The sequence below is a fragment of the Trichomycterus rosablanca genome, chromosome 25 (assembly GCF_030014385.1).
Source record: "Trichomycterus rosablanca isolate fTriRos1 chromosome 25, fTriRos1.hap1, whole genome shotgun sequence".
NCBI classification, from domain to species: domain Eukaryota; kingdom Metazoa; phylum Chordata; class Actinopteri; order Siluriformes; family Trichomycteridae; genus Trichomycterus; species Trichomycterus rosablanca.
This window is the reverse complement of record NC_086012.1, coordinates 15,334,660-15,359,013: the sequence shown is the minus strand read 5'-3', so window position 1 is coordinate 15,359,013 and position 24,354 is coordinate 15,334,660. Positions and strand designations below refer to the sequence as shown.

At 40.0% G+C, this 24,354-nt stretch overlaps 2 protein-coding genes across 2 annotated transcripts in view; one reads left to right on the top strand and one right to left on the bottom strand.

Annotated features, from left to right (window-relative positions):
• LOC134302926 (protein unc-13 homolog A) overlaps positions 1 to 13,946 on the bottom strand; it is a 44,836-nt gene extending 30,890 nt beyond the window's left edge. Inside the window, exons 1-4 of the mRNA XM_062988185.1 lie at positions 13,759 to 13,946; positions 5,285 to 5,314; positions 5,062 to 5,161; positions 1,536 to 1,653 (exon numbers count right to left, since the gene is read on the bottom strand). Of these exons, the coding sequence (XP_062844255.1) occupies positions 1,536 to 1,653; positions 5,062 to 5,161; positions 5,285 to 5,314; positions 13,759 to 13,780 (270 nt within the window). The 5' untranslated portion in view covers positions 13,781 to 13,946. The remainder of the gene's footprint in view (positions 1 to 1,535; positions 1,654 to 5,061; positions 5,162 to 5,284; positions 5,315 to 13,758) is intronic.
• A 2,563-nt stretch (positions 13,947 to 16,509) lies between these two features.
• On the top strand, positions 16,510 to 23,518 carry LOC134302678 (BTB/POZ domain-containing protein 2). The gene is made up of 9 exons (XM_062987856.1): positions 16,510 to 17,058; positions 18,665 to 18,784; positions 18,879 to 19,035; positions 19,346 to 19,451; positions 19,988 to 20,185; positions 20,470 to 20,662; positions 20,926 to 21,013; positions 21,112 to 21,258; positions 21,596 to 23,518. The coding sequence occupies exons 1-9, from the start codon at positions 16,529 to 16,531 to the stop codon at positions 21,755 to 21,757; spliced, it is 1,701 nt and encodes a 566-aa protein (XP_062843926.1). The 5' UTR covers positions 16,510 to 16,528; the 3' UTR covers positions 21,758 to 23,518.
• Positions 23,519 to 24,354: the final 836 nt, after the last annotated feature.

The window sequence follows — 24,354 nt, the reverse complement described above, 5'->3', positions numbered from 1 at the left end:
AGAGCAGAAATTGGCTGTGCCTGAGGGAGAAAGGTCGATGGAGGTTGATTTGATTGCCTCTGAGCAATTGCGACCTTTGCTGTCTGGTCGAGGTGCCCACACTACTAATGGATGATTTTTGGAGTGTACAGTGTGGCTCTTCGTACAGGTGAAAAGATCTGGCTAGAGACTGCATGTGTGCCAGAGGGGCAGAGGGTTCGTTTCCACCAAAAACACCAAGCGCAGGGCAAGAACACTCTGGGCGAGACACCAGTTGTACAGGACGGATCTATCATAAAACTACTCAAAGCTGACAATCAAATCCTTTACTAACAATCGACTGGAAAAATAAAAAATACATTGTTGATACATTACACTGGCAAAGCATTCACACTATTACTCCAGCTGGAATCACTCCAAATGAAAAATTGGCCAACACCCAGTTATCACCCTCCTTTATCATCACTGCTATAATCACATCTCACGTCAGCACTTTTTCTTCCCCACGTCAGCTGTGATACAGATCAGAGAGACATACAGAGAAATGGGGAGGCGTGGTGGGCAGGAACACCGATTCATAATTGAGGACGGGTGTATTATTCATACACAGTTATAAAAGTGCATGTAGGAAGCTCGGGTTCATGTATAAAACAGGATATAAAAGCTGCAAACTGTGAAGAGGCGTGCCTCGCTTCAGAGACCACTGTTAGCTTACGTAACTGTTTCTTTCCAGCTGCTGCTCCTGTATCAGAGTACGAGAGGAAACGGCTGGACTGAATGCTGAAATAGCTCAAATAGTCATGCCACAGCTGGAACACAGTGGCTTTGTGCACTTTGCTAATGAACTGCACATTATCCTACATACAAATCAAGTCATTTTAAATGATGGTACTTTAATGAGCTCACCAGTTACCAGATCTGAATTATTTTGAGCACATTTGGGATGTGAGTGGATAAAATTTGCAGCATGAATGTTTAGCTGAAAAATCAGCAGCAGTTACATGATGCAATCCTGTCAACATGCTTATTTTTGCCACTTGCACCATCCTCCACTCTGGCTGAGAAGGGCTGCATCTTTATGCTGGCTGAGATCTGTATCATGTACGGACAGCCATGCAAGGAACTCAGCAAATCATCCATCACTTGTGCAGGTGCTTCAACTATACAGCAGAGGTTGTAATAGGACAGTGCCAGTGAAACCTTTTCGACCCCTCTCCCTCAGGCACAGTCTCAGTCAACCAGGACAGGTCAGTCGCACTACCTGGGATATAAATTTGAGAGCTCGAGATCTCAATGGCCATTAATGATTTTTGTTGATGGTGAAAGTGAAAGTGATGGTGTAAGGTGCACAATTGAAAGCACGACCCCAGTGAAACACATTTGCAACCTAGAAAGAATTAGTGTCCAATTTTAAGATGTGCATGTAGTGCATGATATCAAAGTAGTTTGGTATCCAGTCCTCTGAAACAGATTAAACAAATGTTTAATCGTACAGGTTTACTAGAAGAACCTGAAGAAATTAAAAGGTAGGTAGGAGGAATCGATCCTGTTCGTACCTCGTTCGACTGGCGGATGCTTTGCAGGGGAATCCACACGGTGCCCACCATGGTGTCCCATATCAGACCTTTATTCCAGACTTCCACATGCAAGCCAAGATCGAGCCTGTTTATCTCACTGCACACAGTGTGTGTGTGTGTGTGAGAGCAAGAGAGAGAGAGAGAGAGAGAGAGAGAGAGAGAGAGAGAGAGAGAGAGAGAGAGAGAGAGAGAGAGAGAGAGAGAGAGAGAGAGAGAGAGAGAGAGAGAGAGAGAGATTAAATTCATCTTCAGTAAGTGTAATGGTTCTGTGGCGTTTGTGGGACTTACCACTCTTCCCTGACGTCACAGGCCTTACAGAGCAGTACAGAGCTAGGCCTTTAATACTAGGCCAGCTCGTTAGGGTGGACGACCTGCAGCTGCGGCTCCCTTATTTAAGGGTACGCCGCCTGGCTGCAGGTGTCGCACCTTTTGTCTTGTTTGTTCCTTTTGTTTTGGGCACTGCGGTGTCCGTGGGGACTGCTGACGGCTCCCCCACGCTTCTTTTGTAGTTTTAGAGGTACCCCCGGTGGCATTAGGCCATCAGGGTGTGTAGACTGCAAGGTTGAGGTAATTAGCTTTTCTTTTACCTTCTTAGAAGTAGCGTGGTGCGATGTCGTGCAGTCCTCGTACTGTTTTTATTTTACCCGTTAGCATTAAGCATTAGCGGGTGAAGACAGCCCCGTGACACGGCGCTGGTCCTCTCCCCGCTAATGTCTTTCTAGCTACTCTAGCTGTGGTATTCGGCAGCCGGTGGGTGGCGTCTTGGTAAGACACTCGGTTGGTCTGCCAGCACCCCCGGTTCGAATCCGCACTAGGAGCTTGGGTAACTGCTTTGTTAACCGGTTTTCTTTACTCTGTTTTGTGTGCTTTAACAGATTGGCTCTAGCTGCGGCTGATGAAGGAGCTGTCTGTTACCCCGAACTGCGCCTGAGGCGATTTCGGGGCTTTGTAGCGTAAAACAAGTATTCTGGGATTCAGCAACCGCTGGGTGGCGACACCGCTAAGTGCGCGGCTGTCCTGCCAGCCGCCCCGGTTCGAATCCGCACCCTTTTATGTGCTTTAACAGATTGGCTCTAGCTGCGGCTGATAATGGAGCCGTCTGTTACCTCGAACTGCGCCTGAGGCGATTTCGAGGCTTTGTAGCCGAAAATAATTGTAGCGCCTTAAGCGCATGAAGTCATCTGCTTTCCCCCGCGGCAGCAGCGCGCTGGTTACGCGCCCGGCTCTCACCCGAGCGGCCGGGGTTCGCGCCCAGCGTCTTTTAGTTTTCTTCTTTTCTTTTTGTTGCTGCCTGCATTCCCCAGCTAAAGTCCATCGGGGTTCCTTATGTTTGTTTTTGAGTTCTGTCTTGTGTGTGATGTTCTGTGTTTTTTCATTTAATAAATAAACTTTTATTTTATTTAACTCCGCATTTGAGTCCTTTCTCTTCCCACGTGACAGTAAGTGCTTCATCTCTTCAGGGACATTTTAGGGACAGTAAGCCCTTCATGGGTCTAAAGCCTATCCTGGAAGCAATGGGAGCAAGGTGTGAAGACACTGTGTACATCACACGCTCATCCATTAACCTCTGTCCCAGCAAGGTGCAAATTACAGTGGCGAGTTTTTAAAAGGTTGGAGGAAACTAAACATGATAAGAACATCTGAAGACAAAGATCAAACTCAGATTCCCAGGACCACAGAGCTGTGCAGCACTAACACCACCTGAGTCACCTGAGTTTGGGGGACATTATTCACTTAATTTGTCTTTTCTTCTCTTTAACACTGTATGTATGTTATGCATCACAACCAGCGCACTAAACAGCAATCAGAATAATTACATTACAGCATTTATTTGTGTTAATATAACACTTAATTAAATAGAGAGACTCGAGCTATGTTCATTTTCTCCTATGATATTTAATAAAGGATTTGCATTAGAACTGGGTCAGTGATACTGCCAGCAGCATGTTGTGCTGATTTAGTAAGCACATTTTTTCTTTTATGTAATTACAACAAAAAAAGTAGCCAAGAAGGCCGTGAGTCTCAACTTTCCTCGAAAAAAAGGAATGCGGGTTGGGGTCAGGCAAAAACAAACTGAGAAATCATAATCCCAGTAGTCCAGTAACACAGCCGCTGAGCTAAACTGGCCTGTTGAAGTCACATTGAAGTTTAGGTCTCTTAGGTATAAGGGACATGACAGTCTTGGGACTGCAACTGTTCATTATCTGTATGTAAAATATTTGGGGGTTTTAAAATGACTAGTTTATCATTTTTAAACATTTATTGTGTTTTCTTCAAACACAGAATATACTGTAAAACATACCTTAAATAGTGTAGCTTAGATCATTTTAGAAATTTAAGATTACAATTGGCTGCATCTGTGTTCATATAAACCGGGCTTGTTTGACGACAGTCATAATAAGAAGTACAAGGGATCTTCAAAAAGTTTCCTCACTTCTATATTTTGGTTATAAATGGTGAGGGTGGGAGGAGTAGTAATCTGTCGTGTCTGAGAGACGCTTATAGTCCAGATTTAGCGCCATCTGATTTCCACCTTTATCTGGATGCTTAAAGAAGCTTTAAGGAAAAGAAGATTTTCATGTAATGATAATGTAAAAGCAGAACATTTTGTGCAGATGGGAAAATGCATCAGAAGGTGACGATGTAAAAAAAGTGTCATTTGTTTTTAATATTCTTAATAAATAGAGTTTTAAAAAAGGAAACTTTTTGAAGAACCCTTGTACATGGACAAACCCACTGCAACCCCAACCAGGATGTCACTATTGGTGTAAATAAATAAATGTTCTGATTGATTTATTCAATAGTAACTAAATGAATCATAGTTAACTGTGTAGCTACGTTGCAACGCCGCCTCTAATAATTTGCACATCAGATCCATCAAAATTACTCTAATTATTATTTACAATAAGTACTACGAGTTGAATTGCTTATTCATAAATTAGACCTGAATACCACTCTGTGCAAAAAGTCTGACATTTAATACCAGTTAACCCTTTGCTTGTAGCTTTGTGAACACACTGCACAATTCTCATATAATAAAATTAGCCTTGCTCCTTTTTTACTGCTGTAATCAAATCATGTTTTTAGCAGCTTGCAGCACCTCAAACTGTTCATTAATCACCCATAACATTCTCCCCATTCTTCATCAGGAATCAGCGGAGCAACGAATCAATGACTGAATCATTCACAGGAGGAGGAACGATGGTAGAAGCAGCGGGAAGGATGCGCGGTAAACAGGGTTAAGCAGAACCAGAATGAAAGAGTTTATATTTTTATTTAAATGTTAGGACACGTACTGTATGTCATGTCTTTTAATAATGTATTACAATAAACAAGAACAAAATAAAGCATGAAGAGGCACAGAGAACAAAGAAATCAAGAGAAGGAATAAAAAGAAGGCAAGGAAAGGTAAACTAGACAGACTGAGAGAGGAAGGAAAAAAAAATAACATGATGGTGTAAAAGATAAGAAATATAAAATGACGAAAGTGTGAAAAGAGACTCACAACATGAAGTCTTGCTCCCAACTCGGCTGGTTTCCCCGCACCGCAATCGTCGTGCTTTTAACATTTTGTACTTTCAGACTCACATACGCATTAAATTTCTCTGCAATGACAAAGAGCAAAGAGCAAGCAGACATCACACACGTCACATACACGTTTCTCAAGTCATCAGGACTTTATGTAGAATGCTGATGTTTTTTATGGTCATTTGTTGAGCTGTACTCACCCTGGGGTCCATCGAGCTTGGCTTTCTTCACTGTAAGACAGAAACAGAATAAATGTTTTTTGAGTTTAGGGCTACATTAAACAAGCTTTATTAATCATTTATATACTAAACATGTATTTAAATTATAGTAAACATTTCAAGCCTCGTCAGTCCTGGGTTTGTTTGTTTGTTTATTAGGATTTTAACGTCATGTTTTACACTTTTGGTTACATTCATGACAGGAACAGTAGTTACTCATTACACAAGGTTCATCAGTTCACAAAGTCATATTAAACAGTCATGGACAATTTAGTATCTACAATTCACCTCACTTGCACATTTTTGGACTGTGGGAGGAAACTGGAGCTTCCGGAGGAAACCCATGTGGACACGGGGAGAACATGCAAACTCCTAACAGAAAGGACCCGGACCGCCCCACCTGGGGATAAAACCCAGGACCTTCTTGCCCTTGTCCTGGGAACACTGGGATATCTAACACATATTAATCGGCTGTCTACTCAACCAGTTTAATACATTTTAATTGCAATTATTTGCTTTTTGATATTCATAATTATTATCTGTCATCAGTCATTATAAGCCTATCATGCTAGACCATCTCTGATAAGATTCAGGTTTGAATCTCACTATTGAACCCACAACCTTTTCATTAATTGCCCAAAACTCTACCCATTGAGCTATTAATGAATTAACAGTGTACTAGTATTTCATCCCTGTAGTGCTGTTCCAGGAAACTATTTTATTCCATGGCTCAGTGAAGCTCCTCAGGAATCTTGTGGTGGCAAATAACTTGTTTTTTTTTTCTCTTTAATTTGTCTGGCATTTGGAACACACAATGCAGTTTGCAGTTCTGCCCCAGGGATCACGTACTAAAGTAGAGCTTAACTTGTCCTCTAAATCTTATGTTCTACAGACAGTTGCTGACAAGAGAATATCTTGGGGAATTCCTCATACGCATACGATGCTGATGTGTTAAGAGAATGCCAATATGTGTGAGGGCACCGACAGGGAGGGTATGCAGTGTACTTGATGTGTTTTAATCGCTCGCTCTCTTTCTGCAGTCCTCTGTAAGGTCAAGGTTCTTACGTCAGTATCGTTGCATTATTGATGCCCACTGCTGTCTGTGCCACGTAATACAAAGTGCATTAATATTCATATCGAACATGTCGTGCTCTTATCGCCGCTCATTTTATTCCTTTTTTTCCCTCTTTTCTCTCCTCTGCTGAGGATCAGCCAATAAAAACAAGCTAAGATATCTAAAAAATTTGAGTCAGCTGAAATCTATCTGCGCAACACACACACACACACACACACACACACACATACACACACAGTACTTATTACACTGCTTTTAAGTGTTTCTTATCTCCACACTTCCTACTGAGCATCATCCATCAGCTCCAGTGTTTTGATACCTGCTGCATTATTGCTGTATCATCAGTATCAGGCTCATCCTGACACATTCCCCGCGGCTCCGGCTGCAATTTGCAGTTATCCAACAACAAACCTTTTTAAAAGCAGGACAGAACTGAATTGTGTTTGGATCAGTACACGGGAAACTACAGGATTCATTTCAGACAAATAGAATGAAGCCCAGGAGAGTCACTGCAGCAGAATGTGCTGACTGCAAAAGCCATTCCCTGATCCTTTATGCCTTGTCTATGGGGCAGAATCATCCTAGGCAGCATCAATCCCATATAAAATCATCATATTGATCAATCAGAATGTATTAATGTATTCATGTATCTGTTTATTTTCACTTGATTGGCACATCCTGGTTAGGTTGTAGTGGGGCTGATCTTGTGTGTTGAACCTTGATGTCACGTCTGTATGAGCATGATGAACATTTCAAAACCAAGAATAGATTTTGGAACATGACTGCAGAGATTCAGTTCATTTTCATTTTTAGCATTTAGCAGACACTTTTATTCAAAGTGACTTACAGTACTGTGACAGTATATTGTCTAAGCAACTGAGGGTTAAGAGACTTGCTCAAGGGCCCAACAGTGGCAACCAGGCAGAGGTGGGGCTTGAACCAGCAACCTTTTGATTACTATTTAAGTACCTTAATCACTAGGCTACAACTGCCCTATTTCACAACGAGCATTAGCAAGATCTGGCACAAATGTAGGACTAGAAAAATGCATTTCCACTGCCCAAGAGTCTAGTGATAGTGTGCTTTACACCACATCAGTCAGTGCACATGGTACACGATGAGTCTATTCTGTTCATAATTACATTAAGTGCCAGGGCCAGACAGACAAACATGTTAATAAGTTGCTAGTCCTGTGACTGACCTATATTGAAAGTCACTAAGTTTGGCCCATTCATGACTTATTTCACTACCTACATTTACCTACAAAGTTTGCAAAGCTATATGTCTTATTTTATGTATCTTTAAACAATGTTAGAGGCTAAAATTCAGAGAGGTTGGGCATTTGCTTTATCCAGTGTCACAATGAAAATGTAGGGATATTCATTCAGACCTGTACCATTCTCTTGGTGCACAGCACACATGCACTCATCCAACTGTCAAAAATATAAACTGTCAAGATTTGTAGCCTGCAGCCTGGAGCACAAAACCCATCCCTCATTTCCATTTCCTGTTTGCCCATTCTGCATTCCTCTTCCTCACCCTTTCCTTTTTGGTGCCCCCATGAGCCATTTCAGCACCAAGCCGAATGGTCAGGTTTATTTCCAGAGCCACATTAAGTGAAAACTGGCCTTTAGCCAAGCTCATTTGGCGGTTTCTCCTGTTCTATTTAAGTCTGAGGTCTTCCCCGGGGAGAGCGGACATCGCAGAGGACCGTGGGTTACTCAGATTAGCCGAGTACAAGCTGCTGTTTAGTGGTATTATTTCTCTTAATGGCTCCCTCAGGTCTCACTGAGTACCTGCCTAGATTTTATAAGACGCTGGTGAATACTTCCTATTTGGGTTTTACACTTGACATACATTACATACACTTGTATTGTTTTGGTTGATCAATGTAAATGTCATTTATTGTAAAAAACAAACACATTTTGTATTTGATACATGAAACACATGTCAAAAAAGTTGGGACAGGTGCAAATTATTCAAGTTCCACTTTTTTAAAACATTCCACAATAAGCAGGTGATTTGGTAACAGGTCAGGGAATCAGGTCAGGTAACAGGACTGGGTATAATAATGCAAGATATGCAAATATTTTATATAATATAATTTTATATAATGTACTCCATCTACAGTACATGATAGTGACAAAAGATTTAAGGAATACAGAGAAATCTCAGTCTATGTTGATAGACATCAGACACCAACAACCATGCATTTTCCCCCAATTTTACCTCCCAATCTAGTCGTATCCAATTACCCGATTGCATTACGCTTCCTCTCTACTGATGTTGACCCCCTCCATCACGTGTGCAGTAACTGACTGAATATTTTCACCTGCACGAGGCGAGTTCATATGCGGATCAGCTTTGTGTATGGATAGCCACACCCTGATCAGCATTATCCCTCGTCTCTGTGCAGCACCACCAATAAGCCTGCAGAGGTCGTAAATGCACCCACCCTGCAAACGGGCCAATCGATGTTCTGTAGGCACCCAGCCTGCCGGTAGCAGAGCTGAGATTCAAACCGACAAGTTCGAGATGTCAGCTCTGGTGTGCTAGCGTGTTTTACTGTTGTGCCACCTGAGTGCCTGGTTCTAAATTTTTTATTTGTTTGTATTTACATAATTTAAGTCTAAATATTTTCTTTGTACTTTCGTCAGGAATCCCAGATTCCAGATTCTTGTTTGTTTTGTTGTTTAATTGCTTCATTATTTAAATGGAGGTCACTTCCTGGCACTGATTTTAGTCTACACACTGCAGTAACAAATAGTGGTGAAACTATTAATTTTGCTTACCTCAGCTAATTATTTACAAGTACATCTCAGTATAGTTCAGGAAAACTTAATATGAATGTGCCAGCAACATCCTGTTTCTGCATCTTCAGCAGATTCAAAGTTCTGTTTAATGTGTCCTAAAAATAGTCCAGCATCTGTCCTGTTCCTATTAAATCTTCACAGTCCACTTAAAACTGATGACGCAAATCCAGGTAGAACAGACAGTCTGTATCTGCAGTACCTGACCAAAACTATTTTAAGGCACTTAAGATCCCTCTGTCGTCTGCTTATACACTGAAATGAAGGACTCAGTATAAATGCAGTTGGATTACAGTGAAGCCTGGATCAAGCAGCACCTCAGTGGCGCTGAGTAAAAGCAGCCACGTGTCATTTATCAATAAAAGTCAAAAATCAATCACATCAATCAGGAGATTGTAGTGCAGAAGAGGGGAAAGCAGTTCTTTCTAATAACACCAACTCATTCATCTCTGCTCACATAAATAATTCAGGTCAGGACGTGCCACATATAGTGAGACAATACAGAGAGAGGAAACGTGTATTTAACCTCTATTCATTGTTTGGTCATTTTATAGACTTCCAGTAAGTACTGTATACATATTTCTGGAAAGGTTGGGACATTTTGTAGAATGCAGTAACAGCAAGAGTTGTTTTGTTAAATAAATGACTTATTGGCTGGGTGGGCAAGAAGGGCATGAGTTTGATTCCCAGGTGGAGCGGTAAAACAGACAATAAATGTTGACGGAACTGCACTTCCTCACCCAATGTACCAAATACCCAATTTGTCCCAATTCTTCTCCCAATTTATTAACATAACTCCCTCCCAAACCCCGACAAACTGCCCCACCTACTGGGGGAGCACAGAGAGAGCTGCACACTAACGTCACTGTACACACACACACACACACACACACACCTGCCACCAGGGACAGTGGGTGACCATGCCTTTCTTTCTCTCTCGCTCTCTCTCTCTCTCTCTCTCTCTCTCTCTCTCACACACACACACACAAACACACTTTTGTTTTTATTACTGCTTAAATGTAGTTCATGGCAATGTTAAATTTCTAAATTATTATTACCTATTGCACTGTTTTTCTTACATTTTTACATGTATATCTGTAACTTTTTATTTATTGTATATTTTCTATTGCTATTATTATTATTATTATTATTATTAATGTTGTTTTTTAATTTTTTTTTTATTTGACTTTATTTTTGACATTTGAGTTGAGTTTAAGTTTTGACTGACCAACCTGAGTCTATTTTAACAGAAACATATTTTGAATTTGCCTGCATCACACTTAAAAAGGAGTGAAGCATTAGAATAGTGAAGTTAAACCATGTGAAACCTTTCTTAATAAGCGGGTGAACTGGTATCATGATTGGGTATAAAAGGAGAATACACCAAAGGCTCAGACTTTGCAAGCAGAGATAGGCTGTGGTGCCACTAGCAGGGTCGGCCAAAACAATGTACAATGAACTACTTTAGGAGATTAAAGCTTTTGGAATGGACCTCACATACTTCTGTCGTTTTTCATTTAAATTGAATTGAATATAAAGTAGAAAAGATGTTTAACTATTCACAAAATGTGCTTGGCCAGATGCATCCAAATCTTTACATATGACTGTATACAGATTTCTATATTTATCTGATGTTTAGATAAAAGACCATCGTGGGCTAAAAGCCACCCAGGCGAAGCTCTTAAGCTCGTATCATTACATAACTATACTGTAGATAGACTCCTACATTATTACACATGAGAGGTGGATGATGTTACAGTTGCAACACAAAGACAAAAGCTGTGTTTATATAATATGACAATATAATTATAACACTACAAAATTCCCTGTGGGTATGAGGAGAGATCAATGTAAGTGGGTGAGACTGGGAGCAGTAATTCCCAGTGTGCTTCATCAGAAGAAAAGCATTATTAGAAAACATCCATCCAGATATAAACATAGAATGCAGCATAACAATCACAGTGCACCTTTAATGAAGCGCAGAGAGGCTCAGCCTACAGTTCCCACTAATACACAGCACAGGTAGAGGATCATCAATTACATCTCCGACTTTAACATTATGCATTTATTCATTATTTACTCTAAGGAGAGAGACACATATAATCTGACCTAACTTATACATTAACCTATCGAAAATCATTTTTAGGACAATGAGGTGTGTTTTAATCAGTGAATATGAAACACTAACGTTGCAGAAATAATTCAAATCCAAAAGCTGCCATGATGTACAGGCCCCCTAAAAGTGAGCTGTAACTGACTTCCATAGAAATAACTCAAGATCTGATAACAGTATGATTATACAATTGGATTGGTGCATCTCATCATTCACTACACTTATTAATGTGCTTGATACCATGTGTGTCCAATGCCACCTTGGACACCCAGCACAGGCCTGTGATTAAGTGATTAATCAAATCTTATATTATACAGTACATAGATTTATATATATCACTGCTGTAAGGCTTGATCAATGAACAGTGGATGCTGTTTTCGTGAATGGCGGTTTCAAGCACAGCCATCCATGGGATTCTATTGCAGCCAGAGAGAGAGTAAAAGAAAAGGAGGGGGCAAATGAGAAATCGAGCAAAATTTAGAGAGCTAGCGAGCAGTAGAGAGAGAGAAAGAGAGTGAGAGAGTAAGATTAAAGTGCAAGAATATGAATGAATATGAGAAACAGAGAGTGAGAATAAGAGAATTAAACAGTGAGACGGAAAGCAAGAACAAGCATAAGGGGTAGTGAGCACGATCAAGAGAGAGGAAGAAAAGAAAAATGAACAAAGAACAGATGTGAAAGCAGGAGAGAGAGCATAGAGTGAGGGAGAAAGATGGAGAGAGAGTGAGAATGAGAAAAGTGAGAGAGGAAGAAAAAGAAAGAAAGCACATGTGGGAGAAAGGAAGTAAGAGAAAGCACACAGAAGAGCTAAAGAGAGAGCACATCTGAGAGAAAGAAAGCTGATGCGAGAGCTAGAGAGAGAGCACAGCTAGGAAGAGCACTCGTGAGAGAGAAGGGTTTCACCTGCAACAGTGCGGCAGCTCTCCTCCTCTCTCTGACTCAATTTTTCTCAGCCTCACTCCAGCTCAGCCACATGAATACCAGCAGAGGAACAAACGCTGCAGTGAACTAAATCCTATCTCCTCCAACCCAGACCAACTCTTTTGATAAAGCCATCTTGGTGTATTCTGGTGGATCCATGCATATTACCTTCAAGCACAGCCACTGACCTTTGCAACTTTTGCATCAGTGATTTTTTGCATCTGTGAATTACTGTTTGTGCCATTTTAATTTGTTTACTACATTTAGAGGGACAGTCTGACCTAGGCAGTGTGCTTTTAGTTTCTTATTTTGTCCACTGCTTTGGGGTATACTGAACTAAGCTCTGATGATTGCTTCTGTGGACAGTCTCTACAATAGTGATAGGCCTCACAAAGAGATGGACTGTTTATGCAAGTGAATTGTGTGATGCAGGTGAAAAGAGCACACAGATAATACATTATATATCATCAAAGGAAATAAATTGACAAGGAAATAAATGTCATAGTTTTTAATGGGTATGGATTTTTTTTCCTATTCCAATTTGCCTGTCTAATTTGGTGCCCCTTGCAGCTTGCATGACTGGCAGAGAAGGGGCACCGGTTAGCAAAAACCTAAGACATATTGTAAGTTGCTTTACTACACTGGCTAGAGGCGGATTCTAACAAAGAGCTGATATTGTACCGGTGATCATGCTATGCTCTATGTATTCCTATACCTCCTACATCAGAGCCTTGACCAGGCAGTGGGGGGTCACTGTCAAAGAAGAAAGAAAGTCTTCCCCATTCAGCATTTTGTTTCTCATACACTGCCTTCTTTGGCTGTCAAGTGCCAGTGGTGTCGTGGCCGGCGTCACCACTAAGACTCGAACTCTCAGATCTCAGATCTGTGTCGTGATGGGCTAGTAAAATAAAATCCAATTGACACCCGAGCACCTCCATTCCGAATGCCTAAGCTCTATCATGAGACATGTAACGTGTTGCATGGAATCGATACACGTATTTGTATTGTTCTATCTTAAATTATTCATTATCATTAGCTATTTTATATGGTTCAGGGGTGTGGTGAGTCTAATGCCTTCTGAAAATACTGGACACAAGGCAGGGATATACCCTGGATAGGGCATCAGTACATCAATGCTGAGAACCACACACCCTGGAGTACCCTGTGAAGCTCACTGGGAAATATTCCAGTTTTTTTTTTTACGCACAGTGATTATCGGAGAGGACCAAACCCAGGACCCGTGCTTCTGTGTGGCACCAACATTACCATCTGTGCCACAATGCCAACCTTCTTACTTGATGTTTTTTTTATTTATTCTAGTAAATTATTAAAATGCTTTGAACTCATCTTTTGCATTGATTCTAAATAATAATAATAAAATAAGTTAGGGGGTTGACTATTTATTATTATTGTATTAGTAAGGGGTGGAAGTGTTCCCTTGCACAGTCCACTGAACTTTACGAGCGGACTAACAAACTTTACAGGACAATAACAATAAATAATCAATCTAATAACCGAGATAATTCAGTGTACTTACCCCCGACACACAGCAGGGACATGTCTTACGGTGGGTGTCTCGGTGTGTCCGTTGTCCTCTACCAGGTCTCCGGTTTGAGAACGGGACAGTCCTGACGCGCCGTGATTCTCCGGTGTCCGGTCTCCACGCTCACCGCGATCAGGACTCGCTCATGTCTCTGAGCGGGTGTTTCAGATCAGAGTTTGGGCTTTAATCCTAACGCTTCGGGTTTAGTCTCCTCTCGGCCGTGTGAGCGTCTCTGATCGGGACTTCTTGTTAAAAACCCTGCTGTTGGTCTTCCGCTCGTCAGCGCACAGCCATCTTGTTTTCAGCACCAGCGCACCGGGGACAGCTCATACCCCTCTGACGTCACGGGCTCCCAACCCAACCCTCCCTCCCACGCGCCCACGCGGAGGGGCTCCCAGAAATGTGCATGAGCTGAATGCCAATATAGAGAGAAACACCACAGTGAGAACCCACTGCCCTCATACTACACCAGTATACAATCCACCTATAGATCTAATTATTCATCATCTTCATTCATTCATTCATTCATTCATGTTTATTCATTCACCATCAGTAACAGTGATTCTGTACTACTGGTCACACCTGCGAAGTGTCCTGTCATTGCCTGGCGACATGCAAATCTGTATTCCAGCATTGCACCCAGTGCCACCACGATACACCCTTGATATTTGACAAAATGGTAGGACTAAATTGTATATCCTTTGTCCTCAGAGCCATTAGGCTCTTTAACTGTATGCAGGTGGGCGGAGAGGAAGTGAAGAATTGTGGCACATGCATATGTATATACAGTATCTATGTATGTGGGTGTGCAGACAGGCACATTTTTACTTTATACTTGATACAATCTATACCAGCCTTGTATACCGAATTAACACTTCCATAGTGCACCCACAGGCCCTGTTGTTGTAGTGTGTTGTTGTGATTATGCAGGTATGTGTTTGTATAATGTGAATCTTTATAGTGTGTATTATTACTTTTGATCTATGTAACTTGCTACTAAGCCTTAATTTAATACAGTATCTATCTATCTATCTATCTATCTATCTATCTATCTATCTATCTATCTATCTATCTATCTATCTATCTATCTATCTATCTATCTATCTATCTATCTATCTATCTATCTATCTATCTATCTATCTATCTATATGTCGAGTAATATAGTCGATTTAGGAGCTCACTAATAAACCCAGGTAGCCTACACTCTCTACATTTACACTACATGTACAACTATTCAATTTACACATACAACACGATTATTAAAACCCCAAACATTTTTTTCTAAAGGGATATAAAAAAACCTTAATCTCTTCCTCATGCACTGTAGTGAACAATGGGCAGCTGCTGCAGTGTTTGCAGAAAGTGATGCAGTCCGGATGTTTGCTTTCAGTCCTGAAGGTGGCACTAAAACTGTTTATTAAACGCTGCTGCACCACGTTCAGGGGAGTCACCAGAAATAACGCACAGTGAATGAGAATGAAGTTTACATTACTGAGAACATTCTGCAACTGCTTTCTTCAAAACCCACAAAAAGATTTAATATGGGGCTTAAATCTGGTGAGTAAGAAGGTCACTCCTGGTTATTCCAGTAGTAAGCAAGCTTCGATTGTGTATAAGCCAAATCATTACCTATGTTCAGTTTACACCAGAAGGCATAAGAAGCCTCCTCAAAAAGCCTTGGTATTTCTGGGAATCCATTACGCCAGGCACATGTTCAAGACCACATCATCACTGATTCAACGCTCAGATTTTGTGTCATCTCCTTAGTTTCACCATGGTTGCAACACACCTTGAAAAACTGAATCTAAACAGCTGGATGGTGTTTATATAACACATCACAGCTAAAGCAGTTTAAGGGTTGTAATTAAGTTGCCAATGATTGAATCATGCTGAAACCCAGCTTTAGGTAATGTTAAAAAAGTAATAGTTTATTATAGTTTATGATTCATCAGTTCACAAGTTTAACGTCAAACACAGTCATGGACAATTTTGTATCTCACTTGCACGTCTTTGGACTGTGGGAGGACACCTGAGCACCCGAAGGAAACCCACACAGACACGGGGAGAACTCCACACAGACAGGACCCAGACCGCTTCACCTGGGGATCGAACCCAAGACCCTCTTGCTGTGAGCCACCCAAAAATTGTAGATTTTAGGATCAGCAATATTATGTTGAATAATTGTTCAAAAAAATTGGCAAACAACAACATCGTTCATTTTCTTTGTTCATTTACTGTATCATTCCATTAATAAAAACTAAATTTAAAGCAAACTCGAGCTTTGTTGAAATGTTTAGTATTTTTGTGGGGAGGCTAAATATCTCCAGTTGCAACTGTACAATTGTTGCATCTTCACTAGTTATTTCATTGCATTGCTTTAATAATAATCATTGTAATAACAATAGAAAAAGTAATAATTATAATTCTCAATTATTATGATCACCCAAAAGTAATAATACAAAATAACAATACATTTTGACTACAGTAACTACTGTACAGTAGTGTATTCTGTACAATTGTTTATCTTCGGTATTTTTCCCAACTACTTTCCGTCATGTCCCACCTCCTGTCTACGATTGGGTAAGCTTATTCCGCATTCCACACTATGATTGGTTAATATTTTGCGTCACATATTATTGAAGAGTTCTATTGGTGGACTGCGTGTCAGTATAAACTACACGCCAATGATGTGTTTGTCACAAAACGGGTAGGTTAAGGACGTATTGTTTACCTCATCCCATCGTCTTGAACGAAAAAGTCAAATATGGCTACCGGGGACAACGGCGGCCGGGCCCCGTGTTTAAACTTTAACTCGCCCGGACCTCTGGGTAACAGTCAACCCAGCAACAGTCCTTACACATTAGCCTCAAATAACGGAGGATCTTCTGGGGGGCCCGGAGGCTCCCAGAGCGCGACAAGACGACCAAACCCCCAGCCGGGGCCTAATGGTCTTGAAAGCACCGGTGTTGGAGCTGGAGTCGCACCGAACATGCGCAACTCGGTCCCGCAAGCCGCGGCTCAGGCCTCGGGGTTAGCGGGGGCGCTCGGCGGATCAATGACGGCAAACATGACCGGTTCGGCGTCAAATTTAGCACCAGCACCTGCTACCCACTCACTCTCCGCCCCTCCAGCTGCGGCAGCTGTTCTAGTGTACAGAGAGCCGGTTTATAATTGGCAAGCGACTAAAAGTACAGTGAAGGAGAGATTCGCCTTTCTGTTCAATAATGAGGTGCTGAGTGATGTTCACTTTCTGGTGGGTAAAGGACTGGGAGTGCAGAGGATTCCAGCTCACAGGTAATTCACATCCAGTACAGGGAATTAACAAAGTAACAAACACTACATTAAAAAATGACTATAAAGTGACTAAACCATAATTTTAAACACTTCATGTTAGATTATTGCATGTATTATTTATAATTATGTAATTATGTATAATCTATGTGAGGCAACTAACAGAGTTAAAGAGATGCCAAAATGTATCTTTCTTGCAGGTGCATCAGTTGCAAAAAAGTTATTTAAGTTTAGATTTAAAGGCTAAAATCATAAACAAACAGCATCAGCATCATCAGTTATCACAACCTGAATCCCTGTGATAAGAAAATCTGTACATTTTACATGATAGTTGCACAGTGGCCCAAAAGTCATAGAAAAATGCCCATAACACCTCTATAAGACTTTACAAGCAATTACAGAGGTGTAAGGCTAACTGATATGGCATTATATATTGTCCATTGATGCATTATCTATGGGCAATTTTATTAATACCATGGTATAGACAAAGCATTATAATTTAAAAACGCTAAAGTTAGTTACAGAACAGTGCTGTTTATCTTAAATCCACTGGCCTATATTTTCCATATAAGAAAGTAAAGGAAACAATGGAGAGTGACAAACATACCACCGCAGTTACAGTATCTCTTTTAATAATAATAATAATAATACATTTTATTTATATAGCGCTTTTCAAGATACTCAAAGACGCTTTACATAAGACAAATAATCAAAACAAATACATACACCATACAAATCATAGTACAAAATCAAAATAGTACATCAACATCAAGAATAATTAAGATAAAAACAAAGAGAGCAGCATAAGACAGTTCATTAAAAATTAGCTAAATTATGAGAGAGAACAACAAATATAGAACAATTTCTTAAAATTAGACAGAAACAGGACAGATTCACATGCAATCAGGAAACTGAAAACTTTACAAGTTTTAGGATCTAGGACTTCACATTTCTGTCGTGATCTAAGTATAAAAACTATTAAAAAGAATAGCAGAAATAAAAGCATTTATTTCGTGTTGTTACAAGTTAAATGCCACTCTACTTTTAGTTGCAACATTATTTATTGAACATGGTTAAATAATAATTAAATAACATAAAGTAGAAAAAAATCAAGGGTTTGACCCTTTGGACAAGAATGTATGTTAATCACTCAGCCCCCAAAAAGTTGCACAAATCATTACAATCCAACAACTGTCATGACCTTCATGTCTCCTTTAAGTATGTGTTATTGTGTTATGTGTTTTGACAATAACTGTATCAACTGTAATTTTGGCCAAGCCAAATTATGCCAATTATACACAAACATCACTATATTTTTTATTTCTATTTATTGAACCACAGGATTAAGTCGAGTCCCTTCCATTGCATCTCGGTGACTACATTTAAACAACAATAAAGCTTATTGGGAAGTTCTGAAGTGTTTATAAGGTTTTAAACGGGTGGATAAACACACTCCATCTTAAATTTACAATAGTAGGAAAATTTAGATATACTGTAGTATTGGGTATATTCTTAATTGGCTTTGTGGTATGTTAATTATAAATAAATAACAAAAAATAGGGACAATATTGCAGACCCTGTTTCTGATGTCATGTGATTGTTTTTTCAGGTTTGTGTTGGCAGCTGGCAGTGCTGTATTTGATGCCATGTTTAATGGAGGCATGGCCACCACCTCTACAGAAATAGAATTACCTGATGTAGAACCCGCTGCTTTTCTGGCTTTACTAAAGTAAGACAATGATTTATACTGTTAGTAATATTTTTGAGTTTTAGTAGCAACTGAAGTGTAACATCAGGATTACAAACTGGCAACATTTCCCCAGGTTTCTCTACTCCGATGAGGTTCAGATCGGACCCGAGACTGTGATGACCACACTGTACACCGCAAAGAAATACGCTGTTCCGGCTCTGGAGGCTCACTGTGTGGAGTTTCTCAAAAAGAACCTCCGTGCGGACAATGCCTTTATGCTCCTCACACAGGCATGGATCTGCTTTGTAGATTGATGTGCATGTTTACATTTTAGTCAGGTTTGCTCTGTGTAAAATGTGATAATGTGACAATAAAAACAAAGTAATTACACAGTCGGGTGATAGTTTAAAGAAAAGGTTTAGGTCTTGGGTTACAATATTGTGTTACTGGTCTAGCTCTTTACTAGCATTTACTCACTAGGTTATGTTACCATTTGTAGGACTTTCCATAATGTAGATCTTTCATCAGTTTTGCTTGGATTAAAAGACATGAATTACTAATTATGTTTCATTATTTTGTTTTTGTTGCCTCTTTCTTTAGGCGAGGCTGTTTGATGAACCACAGCTGGCCAGTCTGTGCCTTGAGAACATTGATAAGAACACGGGTGATGCATTGGCTGCTGAAGGTTTTACAGATATTGATCTAGGTACGTATAGTGGAACTGATACAGTAGGGCTGGGTGAAATTACATAAACTGTAGCATAAAATTTCTGAATGTCACAGTTATATAAAATGACAAAAAATGGCTGCTTGTAGGTTTTCTTTAGTCTGCAGGGCAAATAGGATTTATTTCCTTAATCTGATTTTTAAACCTGATTCCTCTTAGCAGTTTAAAAGTGACTAAATCACATTTGTTTTCATGGTAATGTAGTTTTCTGTCTGGCTAGACACATTTTATCATCAGGCAGTATGTATCATCATAACAGTCAACCCAAAGAAGCCACATGGTGATGGTGTGTTAACAGGAAATATGTAGCCCACTGTGATTTGCCTGAAATCAAAAGTCCTAATTAGCTTGTTTCCTTGAACAACAAAGCAACAATGTTTAATATTACTACAGACTACTGCACATTTCCTAGCTTTACTTAAACAATTACCATTACAAAAACAGCAAAGTGTAGTAAAATCAACTCGCTGTATTCTGCATTTCATTTTTACTGTCATTGTACTGTTGTTTCTCAGATACGTTAATAGCTGTGCTGGAGAGGGACACGTTAGGAGTCAGAGAGGTGCGGTTGTTTGGGGCGGCAGTGCGCTGGGCTGAGGCCGAGGCCCATCGGCAGCAGCTGCAGCCCACACCGGAGAACAAGAGACGTGTGCTGGGGAAAGCCCTCATCCTCATCCGCTTTCCTCTAATGACCATAGAGGAGTTTGCAGCAGGTATGCCAGAGCATGCACTCTTACACCCAGTCTGCACTAGATTCATGCTTTCTCATTTAATCTGACTCGGATTAGAAACACCACACCACAGTGTTGGGTACTGGGTCAGAAAAATGGGAACCATTGGGTTGCCTGTCAAAATTCTGGGTGTTGCAGTGTAATGATTTCACAGCATGATGACCATGTTTAAAATACTGCAGCCTTAAAAGACCATGATGTTAAGTGACCATTTAAACTGACTGGTTTTGCTTTAACGGTGTGATTGGGAATGTTAATGTGTACAGGTCCTGCACAGTCAGGTATTCTGACAGATAGGGAGGTGGTGAGTCTGTTTCTGCACTTTACTGTAAACCCCAAACCACGGGTGGAGTTCATCGACCGACCACGCTGCTGCCTGAGAGGGAAAGAGTGCAGCATCACGCGCTTTGGCCAAGTGGAGAGCCGCTGGGGATACAGCGGGACCAGCGATCGCATCCGGTCAGTACCCACCCACTCACTCATTCACTTCGATGTAAACTTACCGTATCACAAATGCATTATCTGGTGGCAATCATCTGGCTTTTTGGCAGCTTTGTCTGGTCTGTGATGAGACATCATGCACCACTCTGATGTGCTGATGGAAAATGCTACCACAGTTTCTGAGACCTGCACAGACATGCTGCTTGAAGATTAAATAGAGTTTGTTTGTAAACAGACATTTCCGGATTCCTCACACTCTCTCTTTGCTCTGTGTTCTGTAGGTTTTCAGTAAATCGCAGGATATTTGTTGTGGGTTTTGGACTTTATGGGTCAATACATGGACCAACAGACTATCAGGTTAACATACAGGTACAGTCTAGTATATTTCCTGTGTTTAGAAGTGATTCATTTGAGAAGTTTTAAAGCTCATTTTAGGGTTTGTTGTTTTTTGTTTGTTTGTTTTTCAGATAATTCACACAGACAGTAACACAGTCCTCGGACAGAATGATACTGGTTTCAGTTGTGACGGGTCAGCAAGCACTTTCAGGGTGATGTTTAAAGAGCCGGTGGAGGTTCTGCCTAATGTAAATTACACCGCCTGCACTACTCTTAAGGTAGGACCCAACAGTCACTGTTCTGCTACCAGCAATTTGCTAATGACTTAATTATTACATATAGACAGGCTGAATTCTTGGATTGTGCTCATCTTACTTGTATTTCTGTTTAAATGAACGTGTGTGCTGAAATAAACACTGGCTTGTAATTTTAAATTAGTTATTAATTGACCCATACTATCTAATTAAATATTAGGTCAACTCTCAGGCCTACTAAACAAAATTAGGACCTACTTATTCATAAAGGAAACTTAATTGCTACCTAATTTTACTTAAAATGCTCATATTTAATCATACATGGACTTAAAATGATGTGTGTGTTGTGTGGATTTTTCAGGGTCCAGACTCTCACTACGGCACCAAAGGCATGCGGAAAGTTACCCATGAATCCTCAGGATCCGGCACTAAAACCTGCTTCACCTTCTGCTATGCTGCCGGCAACAACAATGGCACTTCCGTTGAGGATGGACAAATCCCAGAGGTCATATTCTACACTTAATAACACAGAATTGATCTGAACGTTAGAAGTATACCTTTGGGCTTTGTCACAAATTGCTCACTAACGAACTTCCAGATTTGTTAAGTACACTATAACTGGAAGAACTGGTTTGGTGAGTGGTGTAGTGGATAGTGGAATTATTTAGAAGGCACTTCTTATTTCTCCCAGACCTTCACCTGCACCTCTTGAAAAGCTGCACATTGTATGTGCCTGCTTAATAATTGAGACTTAGTGGACTTTTGGGGAGTCATGCGGGTCCATATCGATATATCAGAACCTGTTGACTGAAGAATTGACCAGCTGACCGACCTAGATACTGTTAAACTAAATGAAGAACGGTCTGTACATTGATTTAGCAATCAGCTGTTTCAACATCACTAGGAAGGGTTTGGATTTAATGTTATTTGATCTGCATTAAACCATGTAGTATAATCACAGCTTTCTTTCCACCAGTTGTGGCTGAAGCTTTTTTTAGAAGGCTGGGGGATTCTGCACCTTTAGGCTCCCCTATATTATGTGCCAAAACTGAGATAAGAATACCTCCATGAGAGCCACCTAACGTGCTTGGAAATATATAAATGCCAACGCCATGAATGCAACTCTATCGATCACTTTAGACTCTTGTGTAAACTACTACACACAGAAGTCATCCAAGGGAGAAGTATCGGCCTCCCATGATTGTTGTTGTTGTGTCTAGTGTAATAAATCCTCATCTGTGCTGTAACTCGCCTCCAATAAAATACAGTGAGTTATTTTATAGGCCATACAGACATGAGTTCGAAACAACTGTCAGATGTTACAATGATGTCTGACTGTAAGACTTTAAGAGAAAATAAGTTAAGATGCACAATAAAGTCTTTGTACATTAATTATTAGGGTCCTGCCTGCTGTGTGAGGTCTTTAATAGCGAACACATTGAATCATTGTGACCACTGTGTTCATGATACCAGTAATGTTCTTTGTAATGGGTACACTCAGTACAGTTCTATTTGTATGGTTATGAAGGTTTCACCAGCTACAATCATTACATTACATACATTACACAATCATAACTACTAACATGGAATTAGGAGGCCATAATACAGAGCTGAATAACAAACCTAAAGGTAATGAACAGAACTGAAATCTACAACCATTGAAGATGGATATGGCCCCTATTAATGAATGTAAACTTATGATTTTGTCTGCTTCAAAAATATTTAAATTATTTACATTAAGTTGATAATACTGGACTTTTTTTTACTAAGCGGTCTGGGCCACCGTTTGTGTCTGCTAGACAAAAAGCCTTTCTTGTGTATCTTAAATGATTTGTAAAATATCCACACTTGATAGCTCATGTGTTTCCTCATTTAAGTAACGGGTATCTAATCACCATTCAGCACAAATGGGTGTAAAAGACTGTTTAAACAATAACTGTTAATGTAGCCTGACGGGTCCATGTTTCAAAACTGTTTTTGTATTTTGCTTTGTTATTGGGGAGCAAATAACATCAGGGTTTTCTTCTCTACTTAACAGCGTTGAACTGTAAAACCTGTGTAAAATGCATTAGTGCTTATTAAATGCTTATGCAAGTGTTATTCATTTCACCTGAGAAAAACATGTTTATTATGACCTGTTTGTAAATGTAGGGTCACAGTCAACCTGATCTGAGCAAGAAGACTTAACAGTGATGCATTATTATTTTCAGGGTGAACATAAATATAAGGGTCATGAGTTTGGATTACAGTTATCACCATAAATAAACCTGATCTGCATCTAAAAGCATCTTGTTTCATTTTGTGTTTGTGCTTCAAGAGATTGTCATTATGTTTACCCAGACAGCCATTTCCTATTTGCTAGTTGCTTGTGGGTGGGTGTTTCAGACCTCATGTTTATTTCTGATCACAACTTTTGGGTATGTTGCTAGAATTTATCTCATGTCATACCTATAAAGAGGTGTATGTTACTTTCATTTTATCCTAAAACCTGCCATAATGCCTTTTACTTTGTCCTTTCAAATGCTGCACCTACAAATCTGTGAAGTGTCCTGACTCATCTCCAACTTGTAAACTTGTACTGAACCAGAGCTGATTTTTGGATTACTCCTAAGTTAGAGCATGCTTTTCTCTTTACATGAGCAATTTTTCTTAGTCATGTATAAGCAGTTTTGAATTCTTTATGATCCATTTGTGTATGTATCAGTCTAAGGTAAAATATAGAAATATTTCACAATAATACATTTCCCTACATGTGCTTACATTCACACATGCTGTATCTCAAACAATACCAATAGTTACATTGATGGTGTACTTTACACACAGTCATTACTATCGTGGTAGTTGAAGGTAAAAGAGGAAGAGGACAACCAGCAACAAGATGGATGGATACAATAAGAGGAACAATGAACGAGCCATTAAGAAGTCTAAGGACCCAAACAGAGTAAGTATATGAAGATGTTCTGGAGAAATACTTCTTATGGTTTCCAGATGTCAGAATCCACATAACATCATTTTTATTTGCAGTAGAACTAGTAGGTCAAGACTTGAAGGAAGTAAAAAAAGATTTTATTTTCTGCTGTTATTACATTATTCCACCAGAAGGGGGCGGTGTGTAAATAT